At 35.3% G+C, this 27,082-nt stretch overlaps 1 protein-coding gene across 1 annotated transcript in view; it reads left to right on the plus strand.

Moving 5' to 3' along the window:
- The window catches only part of FMN2 (formin 2), a 154,472-nt gene that overhangs the window by 66,603 nt on the left and 60,787 nt on the right, over positions 1 to 27,082 (plus strand). Inside the window, exons 9-12 of the mRNA XM_053938818.1 lie at positions 17,827 to 17,888; positions 25,416 to 25,507; positions 25,646 to 25,775; positions 26,557 to 26,703. Coding sequence (XP_053794793.1) covers positions 17,827 to 17,888; positions 25,416 to 25,507; positions 25,646 to 25,775; positions 26,557 to 26,703 — 431 coding nt within the window. The remainder of the gene's footprint in view (positions 1 to 17,826; positions 17,889 to 25,415; positions 25,508 to 25,645; positions 25,776 to 26,556; positions 26,704 to 27,082) is intronic.

Genomic DNA, 27,082 nt, shown 5'->3' on the forward strand with positions numbered 1-27,082 from the left:
ATGGCCAAAGCTTGAGAAATGCCAAACAAGCACTTCTTACCTCTTTTCCTTTATAGTTCAGATTTTCTTCCTAGAGAAAAGACTTGGGGTTTAACGTTAACATTTTGAGTGGGGTTTTTCTTAACATTTCAGAGATGCAAAGTGTGCTCAGATTAGGGCACAAGATTCTGGTGTAACTGTAAAGAGTAACCTATGATGAACACCCTATACATTGAAATATAATTACATGTTAAGCCTGTGTCTGCATTTAGGGGCCGTGTCTTGTAAATAAGGTATCTTTGTTCAAGCTGTCTGTCAGCACTTGAAATATAGCAACTGTTTGACATTGCAGCCATGGTGCAGATAATAAGTTTGTCAGTGCCTTCCCCAATCCCTTTATTTATAAAGAAACAGCGTATCTTCCTCTGTGTTTACAACTGGTGATAAGTGCAGTAAGAATAGCAAAAAGTTCTGTGTGTGTATATAAAAATAGAAGGAAAGAAGTAAACTGAAGATGTCAGCCAGAAAAAAAGGCAAATTTGGTATTTTGTGCACCTAAATATTAAATTTATTACACAGTGAGATTTTAATCTAGTATTTATTACATGTATGGAAATTATTCCTTGGCACATGAAAATTGCCATAGTTCTAAGCATGCCTTGTAAATGTTGAAAGTTTCTCAAAAATGGCATATGCAGTTCTTTGTCTTTTGAAGTTGTCTGTTACCTTTTCCAATTTATTATGTTTCTCTCAACAAGGTTTTTCACTCCAGGGACTGTGTTGCTACAATACTCTTAACTATTTTTATGTAAAATTTTGCATAGCACCTTGTGGTTGCCCTGGCTCTTTTGGAAGTAGTTTGAAGGTTCGTGGCTCTGAATTTTGGATGACTTCTCATTTTTTTTCATTTAATAAGTAATTTTTTCCCACTCTCTGAGATACGGGTAGTCTGCAGATTTTGATGGAACTACCTGTCCCACTCTGATATCTGCAGGGGCGAAAATAAAGGGAAGGTGAAGACACTATTACAGGCCTTGAAAAAAAGAATTAACTAGGAAAATTAATTACAGCAAGGGGAAGGAAGATTCACATAAGAGCTGGTAAAAACCAACCCTGTAATCTGGACTTGAGCTTATTTTACTGGAGGTTATATCTGCAGCAGAGTTTGTTCTGCTAACAGAAGTACAACTTTGAACAACAAACATATCTTCAGCCCTGAATTCAAGACAGATGTGCAGGAAGTGAACATATTTTAAATGTTAGCAAGAAAAATAAATGTTTATTCTTAGTATTTGACTATTAGTGACAAAAGAACAAGAGAAAATCCTGGGTTTGTTTTCTTACTTGACCACTCATGCTGATATGTAGAAATGATGAGCAAGGAGAGACTTGGATGATTTCACTAGAGAAGGATGATAAAAGGTCTTTTATGCTGCATTATTTCAATGTCCTGAGCAGGAATTATAAATGTATTGAACTATCACGTAGTCTAGGTCCAAGAGATGCTCTAAATTGAAAGCAATCAGGAAAGAATGACTTAACATCTGGAAAATAACTCAGGATTAGTTTATTTTATAGAAAGCCCAGAGGTAATCTGAGCATTATTTATCCTAACGACGTGTGTGCACAAGCACAATCATTTGAAACTTATAGTACCCATTCTTCATAAATATTTCAGTACTTTCCTAAAAGATATCTTACTGATTAAACAAGTTATGAGGACAAAACAATACATGCATGATTGGATCAAGTTATCTGGCCACTGTAATACTAGTAAGTATAAGTAAACCTGCTGCCCAAATTTGTTATTTCTGTCCATTTAAGCTGTGGGGGAAAATGTTGGCTGTAGGAAGATATGCAGACCTTTTTGCTGTTAGGTGTCAAGTCTGTATTTCTTTATTAAATTAATCATAAATAAAGTTATTGCAATCAGTGCAGGTTAATTACAAAGTCTGAAACTTTACCTGTCACTTCAGGTTTATTAGTAGAGAATTGAAATTCTTTAAATCTTTCTCTTTTTTCCTAATCAAATATTGCGTGTGCAATCACCCAAAACCTTAAAAGACTATGGTTAAAACTTCCTCTCTGATAGCCTTTCTTACACCTATTTAGATTCTTCAGAGACACACCCAAGTAAAGATTGGTTTGATTCTGCTGTTTTTCTCTAGTGTACTAGCACTTCCTCAAAACTTTGCACCATAATTCTGTGTCTTATTTCTCTATTTCTTCTTGACTTCATGCCACCATATTCATTACATTATGCCTGCTGTTAGATTGTATGCTTACATGTTTTATTCACTTATAATTACTTTAGAAGCTCCTCTTGGGAAATTATTGGGAAGGAAAATGGAATACACAAAATGACTTTTATAGAATACAGGCTAGAGTTAGAGTGTCACACATTGCTTTGAGGCTGTTACTATGCCCACGGTGTTCTATATTGAGCAGTGATTTTGGAGCCCTTATCTGGCCACTGGTCAGAGGAGTTTCCAGTGGATTTCCAATGGATGTGACATAAACCCCTGAGCTGTGGGTGAAGGTCCTGAAAACCAGCCCTGATTATTTAAAGCATGCCTCTAGTCCTCTTTCTATCTTCTAAGATTTTCTGAAACTTATTTTACAGTGACCAGAGGTCAATAAAGCAATAGCAACAGTTGCTACAGGAAAAATACAACTTCAATGATAATTTTCTTTTAATATATGTACAGTAAATCAAGATAATGAAGGACAGAAATATTAGTATCATCAAGAAAGGAACTGAATCTTTCATGTCATATGACATTTACACTTAAAAACAAATTTATAGAATTATACCATTTTTTTCTATAATACAAAATGCATTTTAAAGAACGTAAGTTTAGGGTTTTAAATGAGGAAAACAATATTGAGTTTTCTTCACAATATTTGAATCAGCAGAGACTAATTACTGCCACATTGGACAGTTTGGATAATTAAAGATTTTTGTTGTTGTTAAGAACATATGAATGTAATTTAATAGAGAAGTTTTGTAAGAAAATGTAACTGCATTGTCTGTCTGTTGTTTCATTTGAAACCATGGTTATTTTTTCTTGCAAGTCTGATCTAACTTCGAAAGTTAAAGAACAGTTTCAGGAACGTTCTCTTCTCCCAAAAGAAACAAAAAAACCCCTGTACTGTTTTTTCTCGTTTATGAACTGTGTACTCACTCAGAAGAGGGATGATTACAAAATTCTTAGCATAAAAGCAAGAAAATATGTGCTGTTAGCATTAGTACTGTGTAAAAATTGGGTGGAGGGAGAAAAAGAGCACCTTGTGTCTCTTTTATAGCAGAAGTATTTTTTCCACTGGTCATACTCTTATATATATATGTATATACACACTCTTATTGCTGAACTACATAGAGGTTAAAATTAAGAAATCCCTATTAATTAGGGATAATACAGTTAAATTTTATTTCATTACATGAAAAGGTTTAAAAGAAAAGGATGTTTGCCACAACAGCTTGTTTGTGATTTTTCATGTGTTTGTTAGATTTGGATACATTTATACATACAAAAAATTTTCATTCAAAAATTAATGTCATTAATATGTATATAGCAACTAACAATTTAAATATAAGGTAGTTAAAATGGGGATTTAGAATCATTGCAAGAAAAATAGGTAAAACTTTTTTTTAAATATTCAGCGTACCTATAACTGTATTTTTATCTGTCTCTTTAAAAAAAAAATCAATTAAAACTATGTTATATTTGACCAAGAGGAGATCTATCTAGCTTTGTACCTGATGTCCTCTGTAGATAACCATAAAATAAAAAGCTAAAGTAAGTGGCACTGACTGCTCATTATGTAATTTTTGTAGGTCTCTTATCTTATTGCAGTAGTTCACTTCAAACTTAAAAGTTTATTTGGAAGAGCTTTCATACATGTTATCTCTTCTTTTGATTTTTCCTTGTCACCACTCTACAGTCCATGATTCTTTCTTTTCTTTGCCAAGGAGGTGACTGACTGGCTCTGCATGCTGCTTTCAAGATCTTTGTGCACCATATGCCTGTGCCAAGAGGTCAAATCATCTTTTTTCAGGCTCTGTTTTTTCTGTATTGTTGCTGATATTTTGTTTGCCCTTCACTGCTGCTAATTTTTGAGCTTATTTTTTCAGGGAACTATAAAAAAAAATCGGAGTGTCTTTTTGGGGCAGCAGTTGCTAATTCTGTATGCATCACAGGACTTTTACAGTCTGGGTTCTTTTTTTCCCATCTACTTTGCATGTATTGACAATAAATATTTGAGAGATTCTTTTATATGTGTTTGTGGTCAGCTTTTAAGTTATGCTACTATCTGAGAACATTGACGCCTCATGTTCATTAAACAGCACATTAACCTGTAGAAATCCTAGTAAGGCTTCTATGCTGCAAATTTCTAATTTGAAATCTAATCTTTCATTTTATTAATTAATTTTTTTTAGCAGGTTTTGGTTTTTATTTTTTTTTTTTTTTGGTCTGTTGGTGTGGTATTTTTAATCCAAGTAGATGTCTCCTCATCTACCACAACAACATAATTTTTTTTGAAACCTTAGGTAAGGATAGTGAGGAGCCTTTTGCAAATTCAGTATTAACTTGATTTATTAAACTGATCATTCTTACCTGGGCCTTTGTAGACACTCCATTAAAGCAGCACTACTTAATTTGTTGCTTGTGAGTGCCTACTACAAATTGTGTTACCTCGCTTTCTCATTACATTGGTTTAGCTGTATGTTCTTTAAAAAACTGTTCTTCTGTACAACACATAGGCATTTTCCAGGCATAAAAATCAGACTGACTGGTTTGTAGTTTCCGTATCATCTGAGGAATCCTCTTAAAATTTTCATTTGTTTGTTCTGAAGCTTGTTCAATTTGAGACAGTGCCCAAAACACATCACTTGAGAAGTGTAGAACTTGTCTGAGAGCCTCTTTGACCTTTTCTGTGGTTGTGAATCCTTACACAAATAGTTTATTTAACCTTTTCTGATTCTCTTTCTTTTGTGCTCTTTTTACAGCCAGATTATCTGCATGCCCAGCTGTTTCCTGTCAGACTTCATACATGTGATGTGTTTGGAAGCAGTTTTATTACTAGCTTTATGAATTTGGCAAGTTGGGTTTAGACCCTTTTTGTTCTTGTCCAATATACATTGAACTTCCAAGACTTTACTTTTTGTTTTCGTTGGCTGATTTCCACTTTTGAAGAGTATCTTTTATTTACAGGTGTCCCCCATGCTCTTATATTTAATCATATATGTGATTTTGAGGAGTAGGAATATTGAGGATGTGAAAAGACAAGAGAGGGAAAAGGGTGCATTTAAATTTCTCAGTTGACTTTTTTCTCTGCGGGTCTAATGAAGTGTCTTTAAGCTTTCTTCTGACCTTTAACCTTTTTTTAGGCTTTCAACTATCCTCTCATTTTAAGCAAATTTCTGGTGGAAAAATCTAAATTTATGGTGTTAGTCCTAAAAATTTTATTCCCTTATCCTATGGAGAAATTTTGTTAAAGGCTGGTTTGGCATCTCCAATTGCTTTGTACTTTATTCAGAAGTCGATCAAGCGTTACTTTGCCTCTTTTGGTAAATCTGCATAGCTGCTTTGAGTAATAACTGATACCGTAAAATTTAGATCTGAATGACAGCTCAAGAAGTATGGCTAACAGATTAAACCTTACGCTAGTATGTTTATTATGTGGCATACTGGCTTTACATAAATGGTAAAATACTATTTAGGAGTCATTATTAAGCTGCTTGTTGAGTGATCTGTAAGATGGCACTGACTTTGTTCTTTCTGTTCAGGCGAGAACTTCCTCCATAGGGAACGTGGTACATCTTTTACACCCAGTTGCTTTATCTTACCCGGCTATCGCTCCCTTCAGTATTCTCTGCCTCTCGTCTGCTGTGCAACCCTTTATGGCACCATGTATAGCCTTATATTGTTAGTGTCACGCTGATTATCGTCCTTCTGTTCCCCTCGGAACAGCCATTACATCCACCAGTAAATACATATCTTCCCTTTGCAGATGTCAGATGACTCACACATCATTCACACAGCCTGGACTTTCCCCGTTCAGCTCGGCTTACCTGAGCCGCGGTTCTGCCTCGTCTCTCTCGCTCCTGCCCGCTCCGCGCTCCTCCCCGGGCGGGGCGGTGGCGGCCCCTCGCCCACCGCGGGGCTTTCGCCGCCTGCTCGGCCGAGCGCGCCCGGGCCCGGTCCCCGTTCCGGCAGCAGGTGGCAACAGCGGCCCGCGCTGCTGCCGCCGCCGGGAGCTCTGCCGCCCTTCCCGGGAGACGCCGGCCCGGCCGCCGGCAGAGTGGAGACGCTGCCGCAGCGCCCAGGAGGCGCCCGGCCGGGCAAGGCGCTCGACCTTGCGACTCCGCGAGGCGCTGCCTCTCGGCACAGTTCTCACGCAGGGAATAGCTCCTTTAAACAGTAGCTCCGAGTGCAGGGAAGAGAGACCATGATTCGAAGATGGTAGAGTGGCTTGTTTGCTATGTCCATGCATCATCCATGATAGGGGAGGGTAAGGAAGAGTGCCGCGGAAATAATGGTTTTTTGCTTAGTCTGAGTGCCCAATGCTCCCCGTGCTGCAGTCAGTATGTCGGTGATCCTGTACCTGTCACTTTGAAGTACCTGGATTTCTCCTACTTACTGCTTTCTAGTCTTTCTCTTGTTTTGTGGTTATCCACCCACAGTGAAAGATCAGGTTAATTTCTGTTGTTCTGCTGTTTCACGTGAAACCTCCCCAAGCAATGGGTGTGCAGTTCCGTTTTAGTGTAATGTGTTTTCTGTTGTTAGTGAAGTCGCAATTGCTTTTGCTATCTAGACACAAAACATAGATCAGTGTTACTGAACTGAAACAATATCAACTTCCACCCATAATCTTAAAAGTCAGTAGGTCAAAGCTAGTCATTATAGTGTAAGAAACATACATATGTGGTTCCAAATAACTTTTACATTTTTTTTTCTCTTAACGTATGTATTTTGGTTTTCTGCGTACATGGGCATTTGGTTTTTGTTGTTATCCCAGCCTTTATTTCCTTGAATTAATACCAGCTTTTGAGAAATGCTTTGGAGTGTGAAAAAAGATGGAACTTAAACTATACACAGGCATCCGTCTGCACTCAGCTATCACAGTATTGTGATTTGAATTAGTAAAGCTGTGTCATCTGTCATGTACCTAGCCAAAAATCTTCTTGCATTATTTTCATAATCCCACCACACTTACAACGTGGTGTCACAAGATCATTACATCACTTTCTTAGCATCTGTAGCTCCTTAGTACTCTAACTTCAGAATATTTGGTGAAAGGCTTAATGTGCCTTAATACGATGAAATCCCTGGTGTGTTTATCCAGACATCAGACAGGGCAGACATGTAGAATACTAGGCGACCATAATATGCTCTCTGCAGTGCCAAAAAAAAAAATTAATTTAATTTGGAGAATAAATTGAGAGAATGTAATTTTTTTTCAGTGAAATACTACCACCATTTGACAGAAGGAAAGAGAAATTTAGATTTGCGAAGAAACCTCTCAAGTGTTTTGTTTTCGTAGTTATTGACCGAGAAAATTTGCATTTTGGGTTGTGACTAAAACAGTTGCTTGTACAGCAATTATAGGCAAAGGAGGAGCTGCTTTGCATGATGATTGAAACCCTGTGTATTTCCATGCAGTGCTTCCTAACTAATTCCTATCCTGCTAGTATGGATAGTGATATCACACACAACTGGCTAACTGAAACCACAGTGAAAACTTGTTTATGAATGGAAATAGGTGTCTTCATGGCTAAAAGAACTTGCAGTACTTTCTGTTGGAAATCATCAAGTGGTAACAACATTCCACGTAATATGTGTAAAATTATTTAAGCTTGCTGATGTTACAGAAGACTGGTAGAGAGACCTAGCAAAGGGCAGACATGCAGCTCAAGTCTAGGATTTTAGAAAGAGCTTTCTAAAGAGCAGCCAGAGCATTCTGGGTGCTAAATAAGGCAAGTTATGTAATATTGCCTGCTAATTTCTGCCTCAGGCTATTAGTCTGTATAAATATGAATGTTTTAGCAGTATAAATGATCTTGAGTTCCAGCTGAAATTCTGACCCTTCAACCTTTTGCTTTCTTTGAAGTTGCTGAAAGTTTTGCAGTTGGATTTGGTGAGTCTAGGATTTCATAGAAATACTTTAAATTATGGAGAAGTCAACATATCCCATGAAACATTGTTCAAACGGTTGATTTCGCTCACTTTTAGCACTTTAAAAATGCTTTCCGTAGTGAATTCGCCAGATTAATGTACAGATACCCTTCATTCTTTCATGCTTTTGGTCTGTGAAATTACAGAGCCGTCTACTTTCAGGTATCTTGTCATGCAGGTATGTAATCACGTAGCTTCTGAACTTTCTTTGTGTAAGTTAAATAGATCAAGCAATTCAATAGAAAGACAAGTTCTTGAGATTATTCTGCTGTCTGCTTTGGTCTTTTTGATATTGCACTGGTTCTAGCTCTAGTTTAAAAATTGCTTTAACTTCTAGGCACTCCTTGAGAGTTTTAGATTAGTCATTGATCATTATTACAAAGAGTGCAATCAAAGCAGTTCTTTGGGTGAGTTTTGGTCTGCTCTGCAAAGAGCAGCTCTCCCATTACCATTGCCACCTGAATTTCATTGAGGATTAATTCCTATTTTTAATATCTTTCTTTTCAATATTGATAAAGACATTTGCAGTAAGCTGGAAGCAGAGTCCTGTGAAAGCCTAAGATACTCTCTCCTTTGTAGTAATGTTTCAAGAGCAATTTCATTTTCAGATCTATGAGCTGGCATTTATTAGCTCATTTAGTGTTGACAAATAATTTAATGTAAGTATTCTAAATTGCCAACCAGACACACCAGGAGCTCCATTAACTATGCACCATGGGTAAATTGAGAGAAAAAAAGCTAAGATCCCAAGTTAGCTGCTTACTGTAGGGAATCTATTATTTGGAAAAGAAATGTGTCTTAGGTGTCTGCCCTGATAACTTTATCAAATACAGCAGTTCACTAGTGAATGGTTCCAGATAAATTTCTTCTTCTTCCTTCTCCTCCTGCATTTTGTTTAAATTATAACTTATAGTGAGCTCCCTAAAGCAAGAAATAAAAAGCTTGCCTCTGTTTATGGGCTGCAGTTCTCTGAGTTAGACATGACTTTGTTTACTGTGAGTTATTGTTATAGAAATAGATTAGGTGGGATTAAATCAAAAGCCAGCAAATTTAAATTCTGAAAAAAATCCACATATAATTCAAAGTTTTAATTAGTTTGAAGCCTGAAGCCTCATTTGTATTCAAAATAAGTATTGCTAATATCTTCCAGTTACACAATCACTGGTAAAATTAGCCTGGTCTTAAAGCCATTGAAACCAAGATTGAAAGGCATTACAGCCTATATGGATCTAAAAGAAAAGTTTAACACACAGGAAACCCAAATTTTGTCACCTGAATCATGAATTTAAAGATACAAATCATGCCTGTCTTCAGACAGATTGATACACAATACATGCTTTTGCAGCTGATGTGTTTGTACAGTTTTTTTTTTATAACTTGCACTGTAAATATGACATATAAACATCCCCAAAATATATTCCTCAGCTTTCATGTTCTAGTAGTCTGCCCTAAAAAAATATATACTTGACAGGTATATTTCTTTTGAGAACCTCTAAATGAAATGCCTGTGGCATGCTGTACTACCTTAACCAGAAAGTGAAAAAGCTTAGTACAGACTGATACTGAAATAAAAGCCAAGAGGCATTGGGGTTTTTTATAGCAGCAATTATATTTTCTGTAACAGAAATTCTTACATATAAAATATACCTATATGCCAGTATTAATTTTATATTGAAATCTTGTTCTTGAAACACTTTAAAAATACATTAAGATCAGGAACCTAGCAAACAACCCCCTACTATAATCATAAAGCATAGTTATATTTTTTTAACTTATTTAAATGTGTATTATATAATTAGCATTTGTATACTATGTTAACCCTTCTGTAGTGTTTTGGGAGTTATCATAGTAATCCCTTTCAGTTTGTTGAAAATCTTGAATCCTGCCTCTCAGTCTCACACTTCAAATTCACTCCCCGATGACCAGCCCCTGGCAGCTTCATTGAGACTGTTTGCTCCTCTATGCACTGTAGTTTAAAATACGCATAATCTGGTAAAATGCCAGTCTTTTCTCAACCTTCCTATATCCCACACCCATGTTTTTTTCACCTGCCAAATTCAAACAAATCTTATCTAAACAATTAAGATAAGCATTGAAGTAGTCTCTATAGTCAAATCAGCAAACCTCTCAAAGCCAGAACTGAAATACAATCTCTCTAAATTAAACAGTCTACAATGGCAATCATGTTTGTATTTAAACATTTTATTCTGAAAGGATTACAGCATTGCTCTCCACTTTTTTTTTCCTGCCTAGACAAGAAGGCGACATACTGAGTCAAACAAAATATATCTGTTCTCTATGAGCTGAACTTGCACACTTTCTGTAAACAAACTGTATAGGTGTATGAAGTTTGACTTCACATAATCAGTAACTGCTGTCCTTAACAAAGTAGGCATTTGTTTGAAATGTATGTACTGTAACTGTTTATATTAACTGTGTACAGCTGTATAAAAGCTGGTGATATATTTTGTTGTATGTGTGAATACATATTTACATGTATGTAGAAAACCGCTATTGATACAGTTTTTATATTAGGGATACAAGTTAGGGAACAGAACAACTGTCTAAAAATTGAATTATGTTTGTAAGAGAGAAATCATGCCAATGATTCAGTCATTTCAATGAAATCTTCTACTTTTGTTACTTCACATTTTGCAAAACATATTCATGCTTAATTGATTCTTATTTTATTGCTTCCTAGAAATGTTGGTGCATGTTCTTGAAGGTATTTAAAACTCTTAAGTCATTTCAAAACAGTCTGAAGCAACAGCTCAACTTAATCCATGGCTTCTGCTTGGAGATTCTGTTTACTGTTCTGCTTTCTTACACAAGATTTAGATCAAGGTGAATTACTGCCACAGTAAAACTGTGTGCAAGCAGTTCTAAGTGGTGTCTTGCCTCTGATCCATGCTGAATGTACCTGTGTTAAAGCCCCAGTCTCCCTAGTGTGAGTTAACTTTGTGCGCTTTAACATTGTCAGGATGAAAACTTTGAGTATTTCTTAATAGACAAGTATATCACAAAGGTACTGAGAGCAAGAAGGTAAGTAATGATATGAAGTTATTAATTTATGGTAACTCAGTGCGGCCATACCCCACCTACTAATTTTCAGTGGGGGTGGAGGGGGTGGCTTGCAAGTAATGGAAGTCACGTTTAAGAATTCTCTTTTCTTTCGCTTATTTTCTGAGGATCTTTAAAAAATTATGCAGTCATGACCCTTGTGGGATTGCCGCAACTTACATTAGTACAGGGACATAAGGTTTTAGCACTGTTGTGTAAACACAACGTTTATTTTAAAGAGCCCCATTTAGGATTAAACTTTCTGCACTGGAGATTCACATTTCTTTTACCTAAGATAAAGATGAATCCCAAGAAAGTAGCAGTAGTTGTCAAGTTGTTGGAACTATTACAGATTAAAATATGACCTTATAAATTTTAGATGAATTATGTCAAAAATGATATGGGGGAAAAGGAAAAAAACTGGGGTGGGGGGAAAAGGGGAGGAGGGGGACAGAATTGGGAGGTGGGGGTGGGAAGGAGGGGCAAGCCAAAGGATATGAAGTTTTGAAGTCATGGGTTTTCTGTGCGACCAATAAGAGACTGAAAGTTTTACAGATTAGTTTATTTTAAAATATAAATACTAAGTATTTATGGGATGTAAATCTGTATTTATTTTGCAAGTAGCTTGACATTACATCCAAACATAATCTTTATAGGAGCAAAAGAAGTCATTGCACTTTGATCACCTTCTTAGGCTCTTTTGGCTCTTTTGTTGATGAGAACACTGATGCAGGTGTTTTTCCTTCTACTTCTGAATTGAGCAGTTCAGCTCTCAGTCATTCCAGTGAACCTGATGAAATTATCTGCATTGAAACTTTTTTTCCTGGTTTGCTTGTGTTTGCATTTGTCATGTTGCATTTTCTTCCAAATACACCTGTCAGAGAAGACTTCCATTCTGTATTCACAGACCAATTCTCTATGTATTCTGTATCTATTATTTTTCTTTGTTTGTTGATAAAAGCATAAGTAGATCACGCTACATATTATCTGACTTGTTTTTCTTGTACAGAGTTCTCAAATTTTTAAGGTTCTGCTGATATGCTAATTTTCTAATGGTGTTGGATTTTGACCACTTTCAATTTACTGCCTGTACATTTTTCTTGAGGAATCTATTGTTTTTAATTAACTCAGAAATAATAATTCAAGGAAGTTCATTCAAAGAGACACACTGGACGTACTCACATACTTATGTGTTTTTTTTTTTCTTGCAAATACCCTTTTTAGATAATTTAAAATAATTATATGTCCTGTGAAATCTGGTTGAATGAATTTTAATGGTCCTGTTCTGCCTAAAAAATTATGTAGCAGTTTTGAGACTCTAATTATAAAAAGCTTACTGTTTCTGTATTTTTATATATTGATATAGGTTCTTAATAACAACAGAATCCATTTTTTGTTGTAAGACTGGTTGATGCCTTTTCAGGTTTTTTCACTCTTCAGCTTACAGTAATATTCCTGGGGTGTAGATTATTTCAGTGGAGTAAAAATATCTGGGGATCAAAGCCTGGAAAACGTACCATGGAAGTTGGAACCTCTCAGTGTCCTATAATCTTGCCAGGTTAGAGTCTCACAAAGGGTGTAACAGCTGAGCAACCCCCAGATGAGTGCCACACACAGAAGTGTGTGGTAAGAGTACTGTGGTTAGTTGCTGCAGAAACAGGAGGTCCTTCACTCAGTGAAGAAGAATAGATCTGCCTTTGTATTTTGCTGTACTGACCATCTGTTTCTGCCATTTGTCAAAGAAGTTGTGAAGTCTTGCAGAAACTCCTGGTGTTCTTCTGGAGAAAGAGAGCAGATGAGAGCAAGGATGCAAGATGTGCAGGAGAAAAAAAGGAGTGGCTTCTTGGAAGCAATACTGCTTGGCTTTTGGAGAGTCATGGAGAAGTTAATTGAGGTGGAAATCAGCAAGGAAGGACTTGGATGGGTGATTTGCTTTTTTGTATCCCTGAAGGATGGATCTGAGTAGGGCAGTACAGGTTCAGACATGGTTTTAATTCAGCTACTGCTTCTTTATGAGGACTTAAACTGTAATCTGTTATCAGTCAAGTAGGATTTGGAAAATGCTTAGCCAGTTTTTTGGGACACAGAGGTGCTTCCAGGAGGTTTCAAGAAGGAGACACTTAATTTTAGATGGAGTCCAGAGACAGAAAGGCTTAGGAAGCATACTTGGAAAGGCCAGAGAAATGGAGTGTGATTTGAAATCTGCCCTGAGAAAAGGGAAGGCTAAGACTAAGAATTCAACTGAATACCAGTTTTCTGGAAGTCATCCATATGTGATTGTGCTAATGAGAGTTTTATGACACCAAAGGGTCTGGTTTATAACACTTTTTTTTTTTTTCTTTCTGAAATTCTACTCAGTGGGAAACTTTGAATTTTGGCCTTTTCATTTTAAAAGGAAATTCCAAAGCTTTGGACTTTGAAACAAAATATAGGGTTTCCAAGGACTCTGTTGCTGTAGGAAGTTGTCTTTTCTCTAACAGCTTATGTAAGTGGTGCTATTGGTGGATTTAGATTCACAGCCACAGGGAAATGTAGGTTAGCTGTGTCTGCGTTGCCTATCGGCTTTGGTTTAGTGGCAGCTGGTAGTTCATGTGCTTCTAGATATATGAATATCAACAGCAGTGATCTATCTAACAAAAGAAGTACAGCAACTTCCATTTATAGTCTTCCTGACAATACACTGGGCATCCTGCAGCTTCCTGCTGATGGTGTTTTCTCATACATTTCCTCTTCAGGATTACATTTGCTGGCAAGAAGTTTGATCTTGTTGTTGGCTTGGTTACTGTCTTGCCCTGAAGACTTGAGGGTGGTGATAATTTGTGGTTTGGTTTATTTTTTTGTATTTTGCCTTGTTGTTGGGGTTTTTTTTTTTTTTTTTTTTTTTTTTTTAATTGCTTCTCTGTTCTAAATTGTCTTCTGTGTATATGGAAGATCCATCAGTTTTCAGTTCAAATATGCCTCCAAATATGATCATGTGCCCTAACCTCACTTTTTTTACAAGCACCATATCCTCCCGTCAGGGAACATAACTTCTACACTTGCTAATCAATTTATATTAATAAAAATAGTAAATCTTTGTCTCTCTGCATTTTTCTTTTGTCTTTCTAGCTTCAATCTAATATGGCTTTCCTAATGTGAATTTGTGTGTATATATTATATGGTAGAAATACAGAATGGAAAGAAAACTGTTCCATTCTGCTAAAATCTTCATATTCTGCCCTTAAATAAGATATAATTTCTGTCAGAAATATACCAGTTTAGTTTTCCATGTAGATTGTGACCAAAACAGTGCCAATATCAGTAAAGCTGAGGAACAGCAAGAGTTCCCCAAACCCTTTAATTTGGCTATAAATCCTTTGAAACTACTTCTTCTCTGTTCTTCATAGTATCAACTAATCATTTGTGATTGATCCCCAACCCCTTATTTTACTGGGTGGATTTTTTGTAGTCATCTGTTGATCCTGGCTTGCTTAAATAGAAAAAGAAATTGTTAGTTTGTAATTCCATTAATTTTTTTCTGTGGGCATCTGGACATACTTGGTTCAAATTTGATTTAATTATAGTTATGTATTTGTATATATAAATAATTATAGATATGCATCAAATAATTTTACAGTTTTAGGGCTTGAAAGTGAAGCTGGTTTAATTGGCAGCAGTGGCAATAGGAATGCAAGAAAATAACAAAACTGTGAGATCTTCACAGTAAGAACTAAATTCCTGGGTCTGATGTGATTAAAGTTCTTTCTGTTAGAGCAAAAGCCAATAGATATTCTTCACTTTCATAGTAGTCAAGGCCAGAAAATTTCAATGTCAGCTTTGAAACAAGAAAAAATCACTTTCTAAACCAGTGACCTGGGTGAAAATATCCAGCGTCTGCAAGACTAATACAAACCCTTCTCCAGTTGTTTGCATCAAAGTATACTGGAACTGCAGCGTGGCTAAAAATATTTTCATACGAGGAAATTAATCTTCATCTGTGTTTCATTATTCTATTGCCACCACATATGGAATCCTTTGGTTAGATGTTTGTGTAGTCATGCTGATTGTAGGGGGCATATTTAACTAGTAAGTTTGGCTATGAAAGGAGATATAATTGGGTTTTTTTTCAGTTCAAATTGCCTAGATAATGGAATTAAATGCAATTGTTTATTTACCAGCTATTATGTTCTGTATAGCAATGCTGCAGGTTTGCCTAAGAACAGAAGCTCATATCCTCACTTCTCAGAGGATGGGGAACATACCTAAGCTGTAAATGGAAAAATCCTAGTGAGATGTTGGAGTGCTACTTATGAACATATACAGGTTTAGATTAAACATATAGAAATATATTTCTCTTTGGAGGCAGAGACTTGAAGGATATATCCTAGGATCTAACTTCTCCATGTCCTTGTCTCTGACTGATTTGTTTTAAGCAGCTCCCTGAAGTATGTACACTTTTCTGCATACCTGTTTTGTTGAAAGTACACAGACCTGGCACCATTGTGTTTGCCAGGCGTTCTCTTATCTCCTGCAAGCATTCAAACAAAAGTGTTCTATTGCTCCCTGAGTAATCCGTGGGTGATCTTAACATTGAGCAAAATTCAGGGCAGGAACTTATGTTGAATTTCTTAGCGCAGAAGTGGACAGTCTCTGGAAGGAAGGGGGGTGGAGTAGGGAGAAGACAGCCACCACTCCAAATAAATAGTTGGAGGGTTGTGTGCCCATAGATATTGCATAAGCATAAAAGTGCTGAAATGTTAGATAGTATAAGCTGAGTTCCATAATATAGCCTCGGTTTAATAAAAGCTGTTTGTATATAGACGTTGATGTTAGTGCTTTCTTAAAGTAGAGCTTTCAAACCTATCTTGACCAAGTTTCTATTTGCATGCTAATTTTAGTGTCCAGTTCTACAAGGCAAATTTGGCACATTTTTAAGCATACAGATGGTCTTATTGAGCAACAGGAGTTATTAAATACCATGTATAATACCGTGCCTTGTGTAGAGGGCATCTTTAAGTCTCTGTTGCAACAATTATTACACTTGGATGGGGGAGAGGAGTTTAGAAATACCCCAAATAATTAGTAGCACATTTTTGCATGTGTCCCCTACCCCAAAAGAAAACAAAAAACATGTTTCCTGAACGGTTAACTGTTACATAGGCATTATCTGCTACATTGCTTTCTGGTAAGGGAAAAATAGAAAAAACACATTATTTCTGAAAAACTAAAGAATTTTTAATTTTTTTTTTTTTTTTGTTTAGTCCTAAAAGTTAGCTTTGTGTTCTGCTTAGAGATACAGTGTGGCCTACTTAATTTTATCAAGGTTAACACTTTTTTGTTTATAATTTTCTTATACTACAACTAAAACTATGTCTCAGGCCTGGAAAGGAGAAACATGATAATTCCCAGACTCAGAGTGCTATCTCTAGATGGCAATCAGAAACACATGAGTTTGAATTATATTCTGTAGTCTTTAGATTTATACAGAATTTCTCTGTGACTGTTAAGGAGATGGATTTATGGGACAAAAATTATGTTGGTGCTGGGTCTCTATCTCTGATCAATGTTGCAATTTCTAGATTAATCTCACCTAGGGATTTTTTCAGCTTATTGTACAAGTGCACTTACAGCACACACACACACAGACACACAAAAAGACCATTACAGAAAAAGGGTACAAATTAATGAAGTGCAAAGTAGGAAAAGATTGGTGTGGTATGATAAAAATTATTAATTGCCATCACATATATTCTAATGCAATATTCTAAATTTCAAGATCTGGATGAGGAAAATTTGATTTATATAGCTTTTAAATGAATGGTCACTGTGCTTGCAAAAATATGTAAGAGGAAGACTGAAAAGCACTATTTGAAAAATAAATCTTCATATCAGCTGAGAACAACTGTTCAATAGCTAGCACAAATATTTCCTGTGCCTCGTGAAATGTTTCTATAACAAGTGGGGAGTCAGGGTTCCATTTCTAAATGTGTGTACCTCTTAATGATTTTTTTTTTAATCCAGGTTAGGTAGATAGAAATTACTCTATTTGAGCTGTTCCACTGGGGCTTTTTGATGCTGAATAAAATACAGTATGTGTGTGGTGCCAGAGTTGGTTGGGAACAGGAAAGGCATATTTTGTATCCATACTAAATGTGTCGGCTTAGTGCATAGAAGACTTGACCCTTGTCAGGTGTTTTGAAGTTAACTGGCTGACTTATGGATTAATGAGTTTAAGACTGAAGTCAACCAGCGACAGGAATGAGCTTTGTTGTGTGAGTGTGTGTGTGTGGCTGTGGTGCAGATTTACAAATTTTTATAATGCTTTCAGCTGGACCATGAAAGTCTGATGTAAAGCTTATCTCTGATCTCTGACTATGGCCATACTTGTGGGATCATGTTTGTGTGTTTGGGGGGAGGGAGATGAATTCTTTAACACTTGACACCTGGCTCTGCCAGGTTTCTAGCTATACTATACTGCACTATTCAAGGCATTAATAAAGTTAAAACCCTTAAGCTGTATGACCAGTAGGCCATAAAAAACTGTTGCTGAGTATTGTGACCAGCTTCCTTTCACAGCTGGATTATCATCCTGAACAACTAACCCTTTTTTCTTTTCTCTTTTTTATAGCTGTTGTGAACTTGGACAACTCTGTGGTTGACCTAGAGACGCTGCAAGCCCTGTATGAGAATGTGAGTAATCAGAGGAAGTCCATAAAATGTAGGAATACTGTGTGTCCATGTGAAGGTATTTTTAGTTGGCATCAATAATATTCAGAAAGCTTGTAGAAGAAGTCCTATTTTGAAGTGACTTTATTTTCCCCAAAAGCAATGACAATCCCAAGTATTTTAATTGCATTTATTGCCATTGTATGTTTTATGAAGTGCATGTAGTTCTACATAAGTAACATGATCAACTTCTAAATGACTAAACAGACATTAGTTTTGTTCCTTTTTTTCCTTCTTGGGTGTGGCAGTCTTTGATCAATGGTATCAAACCTTACGCTCTACACCTTTGACTTCACTTTGTAATTTCACTAATATAAAAAATACTGTTCAACTGAAAAAAAATTTGATAACAAAAATCTTTCTCTTTGTGGAACTGGAACATTTAATTATTGTTTCTGCAGGGATTGCTCCAAAATAACTTTACCTTAGAGAAATTATTTTCCTTTCAAAGAGTTAATGTAATAAAAAGTAGTATAAACTTCCAGGGGCTTCATAAATGTCTGGCAGTAATAATCAGAGAAATTTGACCTTTAGGTATGTAAAATCATGGATTCAGAATATGCTCAAGCATGTTCTAAAGCTTGACAAAGCTTGTTACACAAAACATTCAAAATGGTGTATCTTAGAAGCATGTTTCTGCCTTCAGCTGAGGCCAGTGAACATTACCCCTGTATCTGAGTGCAGTGCCTGGATATATGGATGTCTGACTAGACATCTCTTGAAAGAGTGAGGAGGTTTTCTCTTTGCCCTCCAAAGAACTTGGAAACATGAGATGTAAAGCCGTGAGCCACAGAATGACATTGAAGGCCAGTGTATGCTCTTGTACTAGATCCTTAACTTCCCTCATGCAGCTTTGATAATGTTAATTAATTTTACAACTTTCAGATATTTGGTTTTTAGACTTTAGCTTTTAGTCACCTGCTTTGGAATGATATGATGGTTTATGATGTCCCTCTAAATAATCCACTTTGATGTGCAGAAAAAGAGATAGTAAGCTCTAGTCCACTTTACAGAAAAACTGAGGAGCTAAACAAAACAGAAAACACTCAAAAGTATGACAAGAGCTAGAAAGGACTTTTACTATTCATCCCTGAAAAACTAGGTTAACCAATACTGCTCAGGAAGATAATGGTCAAAAGAAAAGCCTATGCTAACAACATTCCAAATATCTATGAACGCTTTGGTTCTTTGTTCCACAACATTTCTGTTTTACCCTATGGTATTTTATTTTAAATTACTTTTAATTTGCTTCCTTACACAGTACATATATATTCCATGCCATACAGTTTTTAGCATACAAAAAATCTGAATTAATTTTATATGTTACATATGTGTGAATGTGAGAGATTTTCTTGAGGGAAGTATGGAATAGGTACTGCAGTACCTAATCAGTATCATCATCAGTTTTTGCATACTTCTCCATACTTCTCTTTCTTATTGTGAAAAATATATTTTTTTTTCATTTTGGTTTAAAAATATATTCCTCTTATGTTGATAATGTACTAAAACTTTTCAAATGTTTACTTAATGTCATCTCTAATATACTTCAGAATCTGAATATAATGGATTATTTGCAAATTTGTAGTTCATTGAAATAACCAAATGTCATTGTGTCCATTTTGTAATTACCTTCACTTATTATAGAAAATGTCTAGGAAATGTCCTGATTAAGGAAAATACAATGTGTAAATCTCAGGAAAGACTCAAATTTTCAAATGTCTAATATATTTCTTTGCTTTGAATAGAAAACAGACAAGTCCAACTTTATTATATTTGCTTGAGTAGAAGACATTAAAAAAATCAAAACCACAACCAAAAACCAAGCAGATTACAAGAGAAGACTTCAGTTTACTTGGAGAGGATTTTGAAAGGGAAACTGAATTTTAATTCTGGATCTTCTTTTTCATAAAACTGTGTCTTGAAAGAAGCTTTCCTTTTAATTGACTTTTGTTTTCTTTTTTTTTCCTTTCAGCCCTTTGTCAAAACACTTCAGACTTTGCATTTTCTTCCCTTAATAGCTTCACTAATTATAACAATATTGTTCAATAACTGTAGTAAGTAATGGGTGGTACCAGAGAGCCTGATATGTTTGATTCCTCCCTTATTTCTCAATCTCATCCTGTGTTGTAAGTGGGAATAACTTTGCAGCATCCATTTACTTCATAGCCATTAACTTAATTTTTAGTTCTTAGGGTTTTTTTTAATTGGATTGAGTTTTGTTTTTTTTTGTTTGTTTGTTTGTTATGGTTTTGGGTTTTTTTTTGTTTGTTTTGTTTTTGTTTTGTTTTGTTTTTCTGGATATTTAAATACCACTGTACTAGCCCTCAGACTTTTTTTTGATCTGTATGAAGAATATGGGAGCATTTGTTTTACAGTCATCCTTCAGAATGTAATAATTTTTTCTGATTGCATGTGTCTGGCATAGTGCTTTCCCTTCTTAAATGTGAATGAAATTTGGGCAGTCTCCAAACCTAAACACACCCTAGTTTCAAAAGCCACAGTCCCGAGGGTTCAATTCCTGTTTACTGAGGAATTAAACTCCTGTTAAACCACAAAGAAATTGTATATATCTTACTGACTTTTTATAAACTAAGAAGCCCACAGCCCACCAAAGACCCAAGCCCTCAATAATTTATTTAATATTATTAAGTTGAATTGTATTAAGTGAGAAGGACTGTGTTAGTGCAGCATTGTACTGTACAGTCAAATAGCTCTTAAGTGTGGTTGTGTAGCTTGCTTTGTGAAGGGTTGTTTAAATACGTGTTGATAATGACTTATATATTAATATGTAGAGAGCTTTAATAGGTGAATCTTTGTAGATAAAACTACATGTGGAAATGTTACTTAAATATGCTTTTACAAATTCTCTAATAAAAATGCTATCAGGTGAGAGCTATAATAGAGAGAAGGCAGGTAAAAGGTAAAATTCATTCAAGTTGCTGTATGGTGTTAGAACATATTGGTTGTGATGAGAAATGTAGCAACTGGCAAATCAGTGAATATTTACTTTGAAAACAGCTTGCCTCTTAGCAGCTGGGGTTGTAGCTTAAGTATCACTGAAACAAAGTATGTCTGCTTCTGCTTGTGTCTTTGCTATAGAATGAGAACAGTTATATAAAAATGGATTAAAAATGCTCTCAACTAATTTATTATCTTTCATCTATGGATTTGCCCTTTTTACATCACAAAAGAAATATGCATATTTTCATAATTAGGCTCCCAGTAAATTGACTACACTCTATTTATCTTTAAAAGACATAGCTCAATGCTTTCAAAAACCTCAAAATGCCTTTGCAATAGAGAAAGGGCATCCAGAAGACTGAAGTGCATAACACTTCTCTGCCATTAAGATTCAAACTTTCTCCTCAATTATTTCTTGTGATTTTTTTTCTTATTTTAAAATAGCGATTACAATGTGATGTTTTTTTTGGTTTTTTTTTTTTTTTTTGGCGAAGCCTATAAATTGTACTTGAGTTCTGATGATCCAACTTGAAAAGAATATCATATTTATTATTAACCAGGGTATCTCTGTATATCCTTGTTTCAGCTACAAAATTCCTTGACAAAATATATAACACAAACTTTTAAAGTCAAGTTTGCAAAAAAATAAAATTCCATACATTTAAACTGATCTAAACTCAGAGCTAAGGTTCTGTTGCAAGAAAAGAAAAAGCTAACCAGGAAATGTATAAGATTCATGTTGTGATATGGAAAAAGGGCCCTTATGAAATTTGGTAAGAGCAAATACAGGCTAAATCCATACTCTGGAAGAAAATGGGAAAAGATTTAAACTGAAGCAGAACATTTTTGCAGTAATTTCATTCAGATTTATGCTGTCTGATTTTAAATATAGTTAATATCAAATTCCAGTACATTATATTATTTTTTTCCACTTTTGATGCTATATATCTTTATCTAGCTAAAATTCAAGGAAAGAAAGAGCAGTAACATTCAAAGAGGTAGTTATGCAATCAGGTTAATGGCTTTTATGAGAAGTAGTTACTGAAAGTGTTCTCTCTTGACACAAATTTGGAGGGAAATAGAAAAGCTTTTTTAAAAATTATCCATCTGTAAATTGGTGAACAAATAGGTATTAACAATAAAGAAAGCTCATAAAATTCTGAGAAATTATCTTCAATAATACCTGTGCAATAGACACAGTATTCCTTTTCTGTCAGAATTTAAAGTACCCATCCAATTCTGGATACCTGAGCCATAATTAGTGACTTGAAATTCAGGTTTGATTCTGAGCTTGGACTGTATACTTCAACTTCTTGATCTTGGTGAAAGGTGTAAACCTCTCTTGAGTTATGCTCTGGCCTGCCCATGAGTGGATCACGCTTAGCCTTTGCATCTTTGACAGTTGTTACTTCTTTGCATACACAACCTGAGAATAATGGCTTAAATAAGGAATAGGGAGTCTGCCTAACCTTTGCCCGTGGGATTTGGTGGAGAAACATCAAGAGCTTGAATATGCATGTATGTAATAGATTGCTGTGGTAAGCACTCTAATATTTCACTCTGTGTAGAAGGCCGGGAGAGAGAGAACTCTCAGTATTTATTCTAAAATATTTGCAAATAACCATTTAGTTTTATGCTCTGTGCTAAAATACTTAATTCTCTTTGACTGTTATGAAAAAAATGTCAAGTGATTTTCTTCCAGTTTAACAGAAGAAAAGCTAATTTAAAGACTGGCCAGAAATAATGGAACTTAATTTAAATTGTTAGTATGAGAACTTGTTTACTTTTACAAAAACCTATTTTTTTTTCAAAAATTTAGAAGTGTAAATTGAATACAAGAAATTCTTCAAATGTAAGTTGAATAAATAAAGTAGTTTTTCCTACACAGTCATGTCATTTGCACACCTAGACCTCTGTGGCTCTCATGACATGACCACTGGAAAAATGCTATCTCTCTCGGCATCCTTCTAACTTCTAAAATCTGTAGATTTCACCTATTGCCAAGAGAGTTCTTACTGATTTGAGAAGTGATGGAAACTTTCTTCTTTTAACTCTCACCTGGGTTAAGAGTGTTCTAGATTAAGTGTGGACATGTTTGGTTTACATGGGCATTTTTAACACAAAACCAAACCCAAGCCTTCTCTGCAGCAGCACATTCAATATTTAAATGAATACTTCTGCAGTTAGTTGTCTCCTTTCTAGTCCTCATCCTATCTCTGGAACAGTCTTCTAAGACTGGATTAAAAATGGATTAAATTTTCTGATCCTAGTATCTTGGAAACATTCTTCTTCTCAGGATGGCATTATACAAGAAACAACTGCTACAGTAATTGTACTCGCAGATCCTATTTCTGCCTTGACTTTATGCAGAGAAGTACCTTTGGGGGATGAATCCCCAAGTTTCTTTCATCACACTGAAGTGAAACTGGGGTAGGGAATTCAGGAAACTAAATGTTATGAATTGGGCCACTGCCAGTATTCTAAAATTAAAAACTGGTAAATAAGCCTCAGCGTAGCCCGTGTTAACTGAGAAAGGCCTGATGCCATATAAACAGCAGATAAAGGAAGGCCCAAACAGGCCAAGGGAAGTGACCTTCTCAGCACTAGTGGGACCATGTTTAGGATGCTGTGTGCAGGTGTGGCCTCTCCAGGGCAAGGGACAGTGGCATATTGGAGCAAGGCTAGCACAGAGCAACAATGACAGTTAAAGACTTGGAGAAGTGTTATACAAGGAGAGGCTGAGAGACAGTGGGGTTGCTCAGTCTGGAAAAGAGAAAGCTCAAAGGAATCTTACCAGTGTGTACAAATACCTGACTGGAGAGGGGGAATAAAGAGCACAGATCTAGACTCAAGGATGCCCAACATAAGAACAAGACATAGTGGACCTCCTGGATTTGAAACACTGGAATAGACTGCCTAGAGAAGTCATCAGGTCTCCATCCTTAGAGATATTCAAAACCTGGCAGGACATGATACTGCGCAAGCTTCTGTAACTTCCTCTGCTTTGTGTCAGTGCTCACTTAGACAGTGTCCAGGGGTCCCTTCAAACCTCAGCTATTCTGCTTTTAATCTTTGGTATGGGTACTACCACGATTATAAATTTTTAGTGTCCAGAACAAAGTTTATTGCTGGACAAAAAAATATGTTTGCACTATTTCCAGTCTGTTGAAGTATTTAATATATAAGATCAGACAGCTTTAGAGATGACCTTTGGAGAACATCAGCAGAAATGCTGACTAAATATTAGGATATGTGACATCATAGACAAGTGGCTTTGCAGTTATTTCTAGGCTTCTTGAAGAGAAACTCTGAAGGGCTTTTGCTATATGACTCTTCAATCTCTTCATGTTTCCATTTCACACCAGTGTTTTCTCCCTTTTCTCATGGGGAGATGTTCAACAATCTCAGAAAATGTGTTCAAATCCAAATTTCTGGTTTCAGGTTCCTGATGGAGCAAGCATTATGATTTGAAACAGCTCTATCCCTCTTCTACTAACCCTGCAAAAGCGTTCAAGAGAGAATGCAGATGCAGCATATCTTACACTTTGCCATTATCTGAGTGATTAGAATATAATTTTCCACTGTTGTCCTCAAGTTCTGTGGTGGAGAAAGTTAAAAAATTAGTATAATTTTGTCTTAAAGGAATAAAGGTAGATACATCTTTTTTTAACTCTTGGGCAGATTAATGTTTTGAATCTCCTTTGAAAACTGCTATGATTGCCAAAAGAAGGGTCAAAAGGAGAAATTTTCATTTCACTTTTATTCCTTTCCACGCCATTCCATTTTCCAGTACTACAGTTTGGAAAAAAAAAAAAAATTACCATAGCTTGGAGCACAGAAAACAGTGAAGCTCAGTTTCTATTGATTGGAGCATTGAAGAAGAAAATTCACAGTGTGCCACAGAGTTCGTCAAGAAACTAGGCAGTTTATATGTAATTTTTTTTTTTGCTTATTAAGATAAAAATGAAATTATTACTCCAAAGAATTATGCAGTAGTTCTCATGTATTATATGTATGATATTTCCATTATAAATAAAATATGGGTTTTTTCCAAAGTGTTTTTTTCAAATCCCAAATAAATTTTAAATTGCAGTAAACAATATAAAACTCTTCTATTTTATTTTCAAAAATGTATTATTTAAACACATAGTTAAAGATCAGATCACATTCAAATGTAACCCAACAAATTTGTGAAGAGAAATACAACTCTCCTCTTGAGTCCTTCAATTCAAACCCTTTGTAAATGAGCAAAGAAGAGAAATTGGGAATTAAGATTATTGTCTCAGTGCATCATTGAATGAGTAAATACTTTGTAGACTGCTAGTAGTCAATTATTTGCAACATATTCTATTCTCCATCAGATCTATTTATACTTAAACTCTGTGGACTTTATACTTTGTGGACTCTTACAGTTTTACTATAAGCAGATGCTAGAAAGAAAAGAAAAATCTATGAATTTGATTTGTTACAAGGGCATATTTATCTTTGACTATTCACAACCATTTTTAATTTTTTTTTCCTTTATTCCAGAGAGCACAATCAGATGAACTAGAAAAAATAGAAAAGCATAGCAAGGCATCCAAGGAAAAAGAAAACGCCAAATCTTTGGATAAGCCAGAACAGTAAGAACATACTTATGATAGAGCAGTTTTGCTCACTTCAGAAAACTTTCTCTGCCTTAGTAAAATATGTATACAAAACCTCCCAAGCCTGTACCTACTAACAGTGCCTCAAATAATTTTCTTTAATCACTTCTTCAGGTTCCTCTATGAACTCTCACAGATTCCAAACTTTTCAGAACGTGTGTTTTGCATCCTGTTCCAGTCAACATTTTCAGAAAGCATTGGTTCAATCCGTCGCAAACTTGAATTGTTACAGAAACTGTGTGAGGTACGTTGTGCTCTGTGAAAAAATCAATCTAAATTTCTGATTTTCGATCTTGTTAAGCTTTACTCACATTTCAAAAGTTTTCACTTTATTTACTTAAATATTTTAAATATTTGAAATCTGAAGGATAGCAGAATAGAACATTTTATGATTGTACTTTAACATCAATGTGAATTTTAAGATTAGCTTTTGCTACTAAATTATATAATGCTTTTGCCATCCGTGTGTATCAGTCTCTAAAATCAGCTGGAGATAGCAATGTTGTATCTAGTCAGAAGAGATTACTGGAATTTTGCAGTTCCATGAAAAACAAATATGTAGCTTTAAAATGCAGGTTTCATCAGTACTTTAATAACTTGAAACCATTTCAACTGTTTTATATTTTACTATGTAATCTCTTTTATTTAATTAAAATTTTTAGTTGTTCAATCTGAGTGTTTTATGAACATCTTGATGAATTTTTTGTGAAATTAAATATACCATTTTCAATGTTGGTATCAGTTAAGGATTACTATTTTGTTTTTATCAACAGGTCATATCTGTTAATACTGTATAGATTTTTCTGGTTTTTTTTTCCTAAGTATCCATTTTGTAGACAAGATTCTCCATTCATATAAAATTACATATTAACATTGCTCTACTTCTACGTGTTGCAGTAGAATGTAACTTTCTTTATTTGAGTCTTTATACAAGTATTATTTCTAAACACAACATTAACAAATTTTCTCATTAACCATTAATATTAATGGGACTTTGAAAATAATGTTTTTTCTCTGTATTTTAGACATTGAAGAATGAATTAGGAGTTATGCGGGTTCTGGGTTTGGTTCTTGCCTTTGGAAATTACATGAATGGTGGAAACAGGACACGAGGACAGGCTGATGGGTTTGGATTAGATATCCTGCCAAAACTGAAAGATGTCAAGAGCAGTGTAAGTTGATTCAAGACTTCCTGAAGGCCTGAGAAGGCCTAAAAAATTTCTTAAATTCTCAGAAAATTACTTTGTTTCTGAGTGAATGGTGTGAAGCTTATGAATGCATGTAGAAGGGACTTCTTTTGTTACTATGCTTATCTGATCACACTTCTAGAGTTGAATGTATTTCTGTAGAATTATGAAAACTAACCATATCTTTTCACTACTGTACAAACCAAAATACCTAAAATTATGTTTTAGTTCTTAGTCTGATGTACACTTGTCTTTCAGTACACTTCGTAATTCCAACTTTTCATGTAATTAGAAACAATATTATGATCTTACTGTTAAAAGTTTATTATGGAAGTGGAAGGAGTTCCATGCTGATTCAAAATAT

This window comes from Vidua chalybeata, chromosome 3 (assembly GCF_026979565.1).
Source record: "Vidua chalybeata isolate OUT-0048 chromosome 3, bVidCha1 merged haplotype, whole genome shotgun sequence".
Taxonomy (NCBI): Eukaryota; Metazoa; Chordata; class Aves; order Passeriformes; family Viduidae; genus Vidua; species Vidua chalybeata.